Source organism: Acanthochromis polyacanthus, chromosome 15 (assembly GCF_021347895.1).
Source record: "Acanthochromis polyacanthus isolate Apoly-LR-REF ecotype Palm Island chromosome 15, KAUST_Apoly_ChrSc, whole genome shotgun sequence".
Taxonomy (NCBI): Eukaryota; Metazoa; Chordata; class Actinopteri; family Pomacentridae; genus Acanthochromis; species Acanthochromis polyacanthus.
In genome coordinates, this window is record NC_067127.1 from 10445133 (window position 1) to 10457863 (window position 12731).

The 12731-nt window shown below is 39.1% G+C and overlaps 1 protein-coding gene across 2 annotated transcripts; it reads left to right on the forward strand.

The window, feature by feature from the left end:
* Positions 1-2061: 2061 nt before the first annotated feature.
* On the forward strand, positions 2062-12146 carry sfxn3 (sideroflexin 3). 2 transcript variants are annotated; one of them, XM_022190102.2, is made up of 11 exons: positions 2062-2159; positions 4068-4243; positions 4475-4645; positions 5842-5940; positions 6526-6601; positions 6715-6800; positions 6917-7044; positions 7764-7813; positions 7980-8029; positions 8133-8180; positions 8276-12146. In XM_022190102.2, exons 1-11 carry the CDS (start codon positions 2064-2066, stop codon positions 8370-8372), a joined length of 1077 nt encoding a protein of 358 aa, XP_022045794.2. In that variant the 5' UTR covers positions 2062-2063; the 3' UTR covers positions 8373-12146. The 2 variants fall into 2 exon arrangements, with proteins under 2 accessions (XP_022045794.2, XP_022045795.1); XM_022190103.2 differs by having other exon boundaries at positions 2080-2159; positions 4071-4243.
* Positions 12147-12731: the final 585 nt, after the last annotated feature.

Genomic DNA, 12731 nt, shown 5'->3' on the forward strand with positions numbered 1-12731 from the left:
CAAATCAGTTTGCTCTGGGCGGGGATTCTGAACACAGGAGTCCTGCCTGACACCAGCTCCCAGCACGGCTGAAGTGAAGCCATGTCACCGTTGAGCTTCGGCTGATTCTGCCACTGATAAGAAAATAAACATTAATTTACCGAATTAGCAGCGTCCTTTCAGTGTCTGATGGCAGAATCAGCCGAAGTTCCACGCTGACACGGCTTCACTTCAGCCGTGATCGGAGCTGGCGTCAGGAAAGAAGCCTGTGTGCGGGTACGACTCCCCACCCTGAAAAGGAAGCCCCGCCCAGACGAAACTGATTTGCATTTTTCTATTTCATGGTGTCAGGCCATTATGAAATAACCACCAAGAAATAAAATGCAAATCAGTTTGCTTTCACTTGGTGGACTGAGCTGTCAATCAAATGGCTCTAGGCGGGGCTTCCTCGTCGTTCCTGATCACAGGCATATGAAGAGTAGACACGACACGCCCCTCTGAGCGGCCTGTGATCAGGAACGACGAGGAAGCCCCGCCTAGAGCCATTTGATTGACAGCTCAGTCCACCAAGTGAAAGCAAACTGATTTGCATTTTATTTCTTGGTGGTTATTTCATAATGGCCTGACACCATGAAATAGAAAAATGCAAATCAGTTTCGTCTGGGCGGGGCTTCCTTTTCAGGGTGGGGAGTCGTACCCGCACACAGGCTTCTTTCCTGACGCCAGCTCCGATCACGGCTGAAGTGAAGCCGTGTCAGCGTGGAACTTCGGCTGATTCTGCCATCAGACACTGAAAGGACGCTGCTAATTCGGTAAATTAATGTTTATTTTCTTATCAGTGGCAGAATCAGCCGAAGCTCAACGGTGACATGGCTTCACTTCAGCCGTGCTGGGAGCTGGTGTCAGGCAGGACTCCTGTGTTCAGAATCCCCGCCCAGAGCAAACTGATTTGCATTTTTCCTTTTCTTGGTGGACCTGAGGAAATATAAAGGGAAATAAATAAATAAATAATTAAATAAATAAATGTGGAAATATAAAGAGAAATAAATAAATAAATAAATAAATGTGGAAATATAAAGAGAAATAAATAATTAAATAAATAAATGTGGAAATATAAAGAGAAATAAATAAATAAATAAATAAAAGGAAAAAACAGAAAAGGTAAAAGCAAAGACAAAATTTTCCTTTTTATTTATTTATTTATTTATTTCTCTTTATATTTCCACATTTATTTATTTATTTATTTATTTCTCTTTATATTTCCACATTTATTTATTTATTTATTTATTTCTCTTTATATTTCCACATTTATTTATTTAATTATTTATTTCTCTTTATATTTCCACATTTATTTATTTATTTATTTATTTATTTATTTATATTTTGATTTGGCACTCCTATCGCTCCATATGAAAATACCTGGATGACCCCAAACTTTCAAAAGGTAGTGTACACATCATTACTATTCATTAAAAAAAAATCCTTCCATTTTAGAACATCACAGTCAAAGTAAGCACATAGCGAATTATTCCTCTAAATATTTGTACAAACCTCTGAACTAGTTGACAACTTTAGAGATTTTTGGAAGTAAACACAAGCCCCGGGGCCTCTCAGCCTACCAATCCCGTGTTGTGTGTGTTTCACGCCCAGAAGTTTCCAGCCACTCATGTCCTCCGTGACGACACAGCTCCCCGGTGTTTCACTGCACGATGCTGCATTCAATGGCTGCTCAGAAGCTCTGTTTTTCTGGAATTCAATTTTTCATGTTATTGATTTTACTGCGTTTAATTGACCTTTATTAAATTTAATGAGAGTGCACAGAAAATAATATGTTACAAACTTTTTTTGCATTCGTTGGAGAAATAACACGAACCACCACACATTTTTGGCAACAAATCATACATTACCTTGAATGTTATTGACTTTTCAGATATTTTGTCTGGCAGATATTGTCAAATGCATCAGCTAATCTTTGCTAAGCATGGAGTCTGTGTTTTGCTTTTCAAAGACCGACGATATAACTTTAATATATAATATAAAGTATATTTTACCGTTGACATTAGCTCCTATCAAATACCTTTCCCATGCTTCCAGGAGTCATTGAAGGCAGCATATCCACCCGGTGGTGCTGTGATATTGAGAGGTCATACATTTTCAAAAAACAGAAGAAAACAGAGCAGGTATGTTTTGCTGCTAACTGCACTGAGTTAATAAATTATTTAAAATCACAACCAGACTTATTTATCATTTGCTCTGCCTCGATACGTGTCCTTGCAGCGCTAACTGAAGTGCTAGCATAGTTGTTAGCATGTAAACTGGCTGGCTAGCTGACTGGCTAACGTTAGTTTAACAAGTTATTTGGTTTGTTGACATGACAAAACTGTATATTATCCTGTCTATCTTAGCATTTGGTAATGCAGGAACTTAGTTTTGTTTTAATGTCCTCTGTGACTATTCCCGTACTCTAGTGTGTGAGTATGGGAGCTTCAGGGGCTATACCGGCTACCTTGCTAGCTAGTTAGCTACATTGGTTAGCCTGCTTGCTGACAGAACACCGGCAGCGTGTCGTGACTTCCTCAGTCCCATCTGTCGCCGTGTGTGTCACGCTATTTCTCTGATCAGCTAACTTGTAGTGAGACACATCTTTACGTGGATGTTTGGCTAGTTAAATGATGTGACTGTCATGTCCGTTTCACAGCAACAAAGCAGTAGCCCCGTCTTGTTTATGTGTTTGTCCATTTATCCAGCGGTTAACCTTGAATCAGCGATATCAGTTGTTATCTTGCTCCTGTATGTCCTCCTGTACTCATTTACTTTATCTAATTCCAGCCTTTAGATTTTAGTAGAGGCGGTTATGACCTTGATATGGCAAGTAGAAGCCAAGGTCTGTACACTGAAGTATTTTTATTTATTTATGGCCTTGTTATGGCCTGAGCACTGGATGTGCTATGCTGGTAAGGACTGTAGGAATGATGCAGAAATATGCACACACATTTTTGTCATAGTTTAGCTGAGCACTAGTACATAGGCAAAGAGTTGAAACTGGTGGCTGATATTTGAACAGGCAAAGAAGAGTAATGTGCAAGTGTTCTGATAATCAGTAAATCTTATATCAAGGGAAAAATCCACATATAGCCCTGTTTCAGCTGATCCAATGTGATATTTGCACGTGATAATAAATTGGTGATACTTGGATTGTGGGTGGTTCAATAAACCTCACAAAAACAATAAGTTACAGTAGGCTCATCATTTGCTGAAGAGAATATCTGACAGAATAATCCATTGTAGAAAACCACAGTGGTGGTTTGTCCAACTAGTAAAACACCGAAAGTACCGACTTAGATCAGTTATCCTTTATCTTGTGCTCACAGCCACAGCTGATACAAGACGTTTTGTTAGACTAGCCTCAACCTGCTTTCAAAGAACCCACAAACCTTGTAATCATCCATCAGTTCAATACAGCGAAAAAATGGACCATCTTATCAAACATAAACTGTGTCATTTGTATTTGAGAGCGTAGTGAGAGGGTGAGTAAACATAGTCAAATGTCTGCGTGGGGTTATTTTCTCACTGATGATTGTGTGTAGTTTGACTGGATGTTGTGTTGTTTAGTGATGGGGGAGGAGTCCTCGCCTCAAAGCTTTTATTGGAGCAGAGATCAGGGCTTAACTGTGATGCCAAGGTTTTTAATCATAATAATTTCACCTGTACAGCTGGGAGTCAGACCTTCATACTTATGTGTCAATAGCACAAAGTGTTGAAATCAGTGCTCTCTGACTATTAATATCTGGAGTGTTTTTTCTCAAAGCTTTGACCAAATAGATCTGATTCAAATTTTAAAAATGGTTGAGAAGCATGTACTCTATAATTCTCAATTAAAGTTCCTTATCATGTTTTTCTTTACCAAAATAATGGTTATCTTTACAGTATTAATATCAGAAATTACTAGCACTGTCCAACCTTTTAAAGCACAGTACTTAACACTACCTACATGCTACATGATATGACATTTATTTAAAAAATTGAATTCTGAGCCTGATGAATTTGTCTTATTGTTTGAGTACTTATTATATTTCTGCTTATGACAGAAGAAAGCCAGGATGTCTGGAGAACTGTCCTTGAACATAAACATCAAGGAGCCAAGATGGGACCAAGGCACATTCATGGGGCGCGCCCAGCACTTCTTCATGGTCACAGATCCCAGGAACGTCCTGCTGTCCTCTGAGACTCTGGAAGAGGCCAGAGTAATTGTGCAGAACTACAGGTAGATGAGTGCAAATGATATGCAAGTGAGCCATGAACAGGAATTAGCATTGATGTGGCTAGCTGTGTACTATAGCAGTTGGAAAATTGTCCTTTCCATGGTGATGTAGCGTCATTACATCACATTTTATCTATATACTTTTGTTAAACATGTAAGTAAGAAAGCTTGTCTTGTTAAACAATAGTTTTTTTGTTAAAATACTGCATATTTCTGTTGTTTCGACTCCTTCAGAGCAGGCATCGTAAAGCCCGGCCTGACAGAGGATGAGCTCTGGAGAGCAAAGTACGTCTACGACTCTGCCTTCCACCCCGACACCGGGGAGAAGATGTTTGTGATCGGTCGGATGTCTGCCCAGGTGCCAATGAACATGTCCATCACAGGCTGCATGCTCACCTTCTACAGGTACAGTGGAGGCTTCAATACATGCTTTCCTGCATGCTAAAATAGAACACACGGAAAACTGTTTATAAATTACAATAAATAAATGGAAATGTGTAATCACACAATATGATGAATGAATTTGGTACAGTGTCTATGTGACTGTAAGGTCAGCCTTAGCACAGAATGCAGAAATGTTTAAAAATAGACATTTTAATCCATGCACAGGGTGAAAATCCTCTTAAGGAATATAAAAAAATGTCACTCTTCTTATGAATACTGATAACTCGCTGGGCTGTGATCGTTTTATATGTCACTTAATAATCGTGCTGAAGCAACAAATTAATCACAATTTTTATAATGTGTGTGATTGCGTCAGATATTTGAGTGCAGATGAACTGGTCACAGAAAAAAATGTGTTGATATATTTCACAGTTTCTTGTCTATAGTTGTAAATATTCAAGAATGATTTATTATATTTCATATTTAACACTTAGAGCCTCAATACTTTGCACTACTATGGTTTTATTGCTCAGGACTTTTGATCGATAATCAGTGCACTGCTGTCTAACACAGTATTATTTTTGCCACTTGAGGGCACCAAAGTTTGAAATTTCTCCACAGAGTAGCTTTAGTATAAATTGGAACAATTAACTAACACAGATAGGATTAAATATCGAGTGATCTATCCGACGAAACAACACACCCAGGACCTTCAAGTCTATCTGTACTGAGTGATTAAAATGCCACATCAGACAGAAGATATAATGCCAATATTTGCGCAATTGAAAGGCCAAAGTATCCAAAGCAGGAATTCAGTTCATATCTCTGTATTATCAACTAGAACTGAGGATATTCTGTGTGTATGCTGTGCAGAGTGTTAACTCCTCTGAAACAAACACTTGGCCTCAGTTAAAATAAATAAACATGTCTTGACTTGTCAAGCATAACCCAAATAAGATGATTCAAACAGATGTTTTGATCTTTATCTTGCATGGGAACTTTAATCGCAACTGCTGGATTGAGTGAATATGTAATTAACTGGTAGGACAAGGGCGACATAAGGACACACTGTTAGGACTCAGTGCACCAGTAACACATTATGTGCTCTACTGTTTCAATTTTACTACTGGAGCCAAAAAAAAGAAAAAAAAACACGGTGTGAAATCTCACTTCCTCATACACATTCAACACACGTTCTTGTTCATTTATGTGTGCAGGACTACTCCGGCAGTGGTGTTCTGGCAGTGGGTTAACCAGTCCTTCAACGCCGTCGTCAACTACACCAACCGCAGCGGAGACGCCCCCATCACCGTGAAGTAGGGAGGACTTCTCACTTCCCTTCCACTCTAGATCATTCCTGTCCTTCCTCTAAAGTAGTGTCTGTAAGGAGGCTGTGGGAGCTGCTGTCATCTCCCTAACAGCGGTATTACGTTCCACTGATAAGCATGTTCAGCGTCATGTCACCATGAACTCATGCTGGCATAGATTGTATGCTCCCAGTTGAAGTCGGTCAACATGCATTCGCAGAATCTTTTCATTTTGCCACAATCTGCATCCTCCAAATGCTGCAGAAAGGCATCTAATGCATGCATTTATTACAACGTGTCACTGAATATTTATGAATTAAGCATGAAGTCAAGGTTAATTGTTATGGCATCTTACTTTGCTTTATCATTATTCGTAAAGATATTCTTGTTGTTTTTCTTTACATATTTGTACATGCACATTTATTTAGTGCAGCTCAGCTTTGAATTGTCTCAGTTGAGTTTCTCTTCACAACTCTCAGCTGCGGTTTTCATGTGGTGTGACATTAGTCTGCTATTTCTAAAGTGTGTAAATGTTGAAAAAGGAAGTGAGTGCCTAATGTGTGATGTGCATCTAACTTGTTTGTCTTCTTGCAGCCAGCTTGGTGCGGCCTACGTTAGTGCTACTACTGGTGCCGTAGTCACTGCCCTGGGACTCAAGTCCTTAGCTTCGGTAATACACGTGGCTGACATGAATAAAAATATGAAATCAAAACAAAGACATGCTGATCTGAGATGTTATTCCAATCAGGTAAATGTGTCTCTGACTCTTTGGCATCTTTCCAGCGTCTCCCTCCAATCGTCAGCCGGTTTGTCCCTTTCGCTGCTGTTGCTGCTGCCAACTGTATCAATATTCCCTTCATGAGACAGAGGTGAGAATACTAAAATATACTGATGGGTGACCTCTGTCTTGTCCACTCGAGAGCTTTTACGTATTGTGGCAGCTGCTACAACTGCTTTACATGACTTTTGTTCTTCTTTCTGCCAGGGAATTGAAGTACGGTATTCCTGTGATGGATGAGAACGACAACAGGTTAGGAGAGTCTGCCAGCGCTGCCAAACAGGCCATCGTGCAGGTGGTGGTGTCAAGGATCGGCATGGCGGTGCCTGCAATGGGTAATGGCAGCTTAAATCCAAATTTTTAAGACATCATTTGTGACAGTTGGAAAAGGGTCATCATAGTGATTAACCTACACAACTTTAAGCACATTATGTTGCTGTCCTGTCTTGATGTTTACTGTTTCGGGACTCTCTCACAGTCTCTCATTTTTCAGTGAAAAAGCTCTAAAATCCAAATATTCACTACCTGTTTTGCACTAAACAACAGACTAATTAAGTTAGTGGCTTGTTGGGAAACATAGTGCAGCACAACGCTAAAGACCCAGATTATTTCCTCAGGTATTGTAGAGACCTAAAATACAGATAGAAGAATCTGAATATTAGAGTTGAATTAGTCCCAATATTGTTTTTTACAGTGTGTATCACTTATGGCATGCAGCATGCCCTTTAGACTTGTGCCATTTTTGAAAATAATTTGTAAATGTTACGAGATCCGAACCCATAAGATTTCCTTTGTGACTTTTTTGGAAAAAGTGACTGCAGTCAGACATGAAACCGACACATTCAGATGCAGTGAGATTGTTGGAAAGGAGTGCTTGTCTGAATGCAGCTTCATATAAAAATTAATCTTCAGGTGTCTCATTCTCAGTGTTGAACGGCTCTGATGGTGTGAAAGCTAAAATTTCTCACCCTAAAGTCTGCAACTTCTAACCTCTGAAGTGTCAAGTTTTCTTTTTGCTTTCAGGCCTCACCTGAACTGTTTTTACTTTTTGCAGCCATTCCCCCTGTTATAATGAACGCTCTGGAGAAGAGGGCTTTCATGAAGGTAAGCAGACTGCACTCATGAATGCCATGCTGTTGTTGTTTTTTTTTTTAGTCAGTGGATTTACTGGGTGTGGTGGTGTTTTGTGAGGCTGAAGAGTCATGCCACATTCCACATGTTACGCACACACATTCAGCTCTTGTCTTCTTTTACTTTTGTGTCCCTGTAGCGCTTTCCAATTCTAAATGCTCCAGTGCAGGTGGGGCTCGTGGGTCTTTGGTAAGTGAAGTGAACCCTGGTTTATGAAATCATATGAAGTATCTGTGCCTAAAAGATACAAGTGAGAATGTACAAAATACCCATGTCTGTCTTTTGTTTTCAGCCTGGTGTTTGCAACTCCTCTGTGCTGCGCCTTGTTCCCTCAGAAAAGGTACTGACAGCAGCTTTCACCTCACCTTTACATTGTGCATGAAGTGTTTTGTAACACGGCAGCATTTTTGATCGTGGTCAACTGTCTCTTTGCAGCTCCATGAGTGTGAGCTCGCTGGAACCCGATCTGCAGGAGAGGATACGACAGATCAGTCCTCAGACCACCACCGTCTACTTCAACAAGGGCCTGTAGGAGCAGCAACACTCATCTCCATGCATATGCACAAAACACACAGACACTCACACATACAGTGTATACACTCACACACACGTGTTTTGTACTCTGGGCACAAACGGGAGTACAAAATAAAATGTATTTATACATATTTTGTTTTGTTTGTGGGTATTTCTGCGTTTTTATTTTTGTTTTTAATTGGACTGCATGGAGTTGCTCCAAGTCTGACAGTGGAAGGTTACCATTATTTGAAAAAGAAGATTAATTGAAGGGAAAATGAAACACTTAGAGGAAAGTTGGCTGTCAGTTCTTTCTGTACATAGAAGGCACTCCTTTGGGAAGAAAAACTGACTTCAGATTTTTTTTATTATTATTATCGTGTTGTGGTGTGTTTTCTGTCTTCCGGCGGTCAAAACTGCATATTGGGTGGCAGTTCATGAAATTATGGATTTTGTATTTGACTCACCAATATTTTGTTACATTCAGCTTTACATCCTGATGAATTGCTTGTAATTCCAGTTTAAAATGAAGGCTTGTGCTTGTAAGTTGTGTGTATAATTGCTTCTGAATGTAACGATCTTTTTTGCCTTGTGTCGCCACTCTTTGCAATTCTTGCTCAGTCATTGTCACATTATTCTTTTTGGAGAAGTGATATTGAAAAAAATTCAATCCCAATTACTTTTCATCTACCGTGCAGTTGCACTGAAAAAAAATCAGCTGTAATTAGTCTGACCCTTAATGAATTTTGTCCTGTTTTGTCGTGTTTTTGCCTCTTGTTAACCAGCGCTGCTTCTTACTCTCTTCAACTCTCCTTGAAGTGTACTTACATCCCTTCATATTTTTAGAGCAGGTAATCAGGTGCTAGATACATGTGGCAGAAGAAAATATGTAGAAGTTAAGCTGCAAAAACTCACAAAGCACAGCCAGAAATAGTGAGAGTGGTTTCTATCAACATAAATATGTACTGTGGCAGCCTGTTTTTCAAGATTTTTTAGTCGTTTTAGGTGACGATGCTTGTTTGGTGGTTTGGCGGAGAGGAAAATGTGATGTTGTCAGTGCATTTTATTGCCAAGCTGAAGGAAGAAGAAGAATTATTGTTATCAGATCCTAAATTCCTTCCAAGTTTGACCGTTTTTATGTTTAAATGCAGCGCAGGCGATGGTGTTTTATTGTTATCTTAAAACTTTCAGTTCAGATTTTGGTGGTTTTAATGTTGGCACGTGCCCTGAAGAATTGCAAAAGCTGACTGAAAGAAGTCAATTTCCTGTTCTTGAAAGTCAGAGATGCAGCGTTTCTATTTGAACCAGCTGCCCGCACAACTGCGCTGTAGCCATTGATGTCCTATTGTACCAAATAAAGGTAGTAAATGTGAAAAAGTTAAAGTAATCAATGCCTATTTGTAGGTCAGGGAAGCAGGCAATTGTATGCACAGTGTTTGATGTTGCTTTGTTGAAGTGGACAGCTTGGCTGAGTTTTAGCGTTTCTGATCAAATTCTTTCACATTGTTGACCAAGCTCTCCAAACACACAACTGTCCATTGTGGTTAGATAGTAGTGATGTTGGTGTACATTAGGACAGGTCATCTGTCTGGATTATACAAAATAAGTATATTTTTCTTGGATATATTTATATATACAGTATATATATGATGTAAAGTATATGGAGCACATATGCATGAGGGATTTTAGAGATTTTAGCGTATGCCTCTGTAAGTGAATCCACCAGATGGCCCCACATATGCACGGGAAAACAATGTCTGCTGCTCATATTGCAGGAGGCCATTTTATTGCAAATGAGTACGTGCTGCTCTTGCTTTAGGGCTAATAAGTCCTCAGATTGGAGGAGTCTTCCTCTGGTTGGACTTATCTCAAAACAGAGAACACAGTCTCAAATTACCGACGATGATTCAGCGTCAGTGTGAAGTGGTGTTTATAACGTATGTTGTTTAAAATGTATAACCCACAGTAAGATTGTACAGACCATGTTTATGCTAAAATTCATCTCTGTCAAGTTACTGGAGTTTATGTTTGGGAAATTTGCTACTGCACAGTCATGCATTTAAAGCAAACAGATTGTGTGTGGAGGGACTGTAGCAACTGCACAGCTGTTGCATTTTTATGATTGAACTGTACAAACAGAAATGCACAATGACTGTGGTTATGTGTGATCCTGAAGTTCGGCGTTTCATTTAAGATCACTTTTGGGAAATGTTGTCACCTGAAATTTACAAGAATGTGGATGTCCTGTTTCTTGTAAACATATCTTGCTTGCTCACACTCCATTGTAACTCATATTTTCATAGAAACATTTAAAAAGCCCATGTTATGCTTTTTGGGTTTGACCCTGCAAACTTAGACAACCTCAAGTCCAGGCTTTCCTCTGTTAATTATCTACAACACTATGTAACACATGTGCATAACCCCTACCTAGCAGCTAGTCTGGGATGCCCTCAGTCTGCCTATGCTCAGGTCTGTACGTAGAACCAACATATTACCACGTTTCTGCCTTTAGTTGGCCAAGTTGACCAATCAAAGCAGGCTGCTACAATGTACAATGTGGAAAAAATGCTGTTTTTGAAAACTAAAGCTTCTAGTAGAGCAGAAAAATGAAATAACACTCCTGTAAGTATGCATAACACGGGTTCTTTAATTGTCTTCTGTCTCATCCATGTAAACACACATCGGTTACCGTTTGAGCCTCCAGGTGCTTGAATCAAACTCCTGATCACATGCGCTGCAGGACAGTGTTTCAGAATTAGCATCATTACTGTATTACCATGTTTGAAGTGCTTGCAGTTCTGCTACAGTGCTGATGGTCCTTATTGTGTGTTCCGCTTGAGGTTTGCTGAGGGTAAAACTGCCTTTGCTGTGCTGCTGTAGGAGCTAGCTAATTATGTGTTGCTGTTTAAAAATGAGAAGTACACATTGAAGATTGTGATTCTTTATCATGCCGGATGATGCGACCGCTAATTCATAATTCATTCATGGTCTGGCAGCTTTCAGTGCTTATAACCAAGTTGCTTACGTTATGCTTTTTTTTTTCTTCCTTTGTGTTTTTCTACTCTTGGAGTTATGGTGCGGAAATATCAAGAACAAAACTGAAGGGTTTGAGATGTCCGCATTCAAAAACATTTGTAAACTTGCATCTCAGCTTGTGACTGTACTGTACCACCGTAACACGTCGCACCCACAGATGTAGCCAAAGATGAGACGGGTATGAATTGTGCAGGATTAAGAAGATGATGAAGAAGAAGCGTGTAGCTTTTTACCTTTTTTCTTTCAGCTTTAGCATAAGGACCTTTTGCCAGACTCCTGCAAGAACGTGTTAGTTTATTTACAAAGTGGTCCTAAACTTTATCAGTGCAACACTCAACAGTACACCAAATTTGTCAAGAATGTCACAAAGAATTCTAAATACAAAGTGATGAGATTGATATGAATAAATCCCAACACTCTTTTTATGTCGTCATATTTTAACCGTTGATTTTATTCACATTACACTAAAAAGTCATGAAAAGCACACTTGTTGCTCTCATTTACAGCCTGAGTTGTGTATGCCATAAAAATGTTCCATCTCTGCATACTGAAGGTACAAATGTAAAGACAATCTGTGTTAATGTTACACTCCATGAATGTTTTGGTTGTTTCATGTACATATGACTTCCATACATGTAGACCCGTCAGTATTGGTGCATAGTGTTTTCTCCCTCCGTTTTGTATTGTTTTGAAATATGTTTCCGTGATGTGAAATGTATTTAACTCAGAGCAATAGAATAAAATGTGTCCAAACCTGTCTGCGTAATGCAATTATATCAAACGCTGTCTATTATTGTTACATTTGAAATATATATAAGGTCAACAAGAGAATATTACAATAGAGAGGCCTTGGGCTGATGTATGCGTCTGAGAGTTTTTTTTAACTGTATTTGGATAAATACAGTTAACATGATAATTATTTAAACATGATACCTGCTGAATTTTGGACCAATGCAGACTTGTAAAACAGACAGATATTTGCTTTCATTCTTCAGCCATAGTATGTTAGTTGTTCTGAAGCTGTAACAAATTTGGCTGTTTACTAGACAAGTGGTTTCGAGTAAACAATGTTTTTGTATGCCCGAAGATACAGATGAAACTAGAAAAGCACTCAGAGGATGCAGTACTCGGCCAAGGCTGTTCATTCCCCCATATGCCATTGTCAGAAATACAACATATTTTTGTAGAAATGCAGCATTTTTTAAATTAGTTATTGATGATTAAAAATCGTGGCAACATAGAATATGACCATTTTATATATAAACTAATTTTTTTAAGTTGTTTCTTGGATGCTTTTGTTGGTATTATTCAGTAGATGAGTTGAGAGGAAAGCAGGGAAGAC

What these genes read in the sequence shown, in the direction of transcription:
- sfxn3 (XM_022190102.2), top strand. Translation starts at nt 2,064, where the DNA reads ATGCTTCCAGGAGTCATTGAAGGCAGCATATCCACCCGGTGGTGCTGT. An exon ending in GTAATTGTGCAGAACTACAG is followed by an intron (nt 4,244 to 4,474) that starts GTAGATGAGTGC and finishes CGACTCCTTCAG; the next exon opens with AGCAGGCATCGTAAAGCCCG. An exon ending in ATTCCCTTCATGAGACAGAG is followed by an intron (nt 6,801 to 6,916) that starts GTGAGAATACTA and finishes TCTTTCTGCCAG; the next exon opens with GGAATTGAAGTACGGTATTC.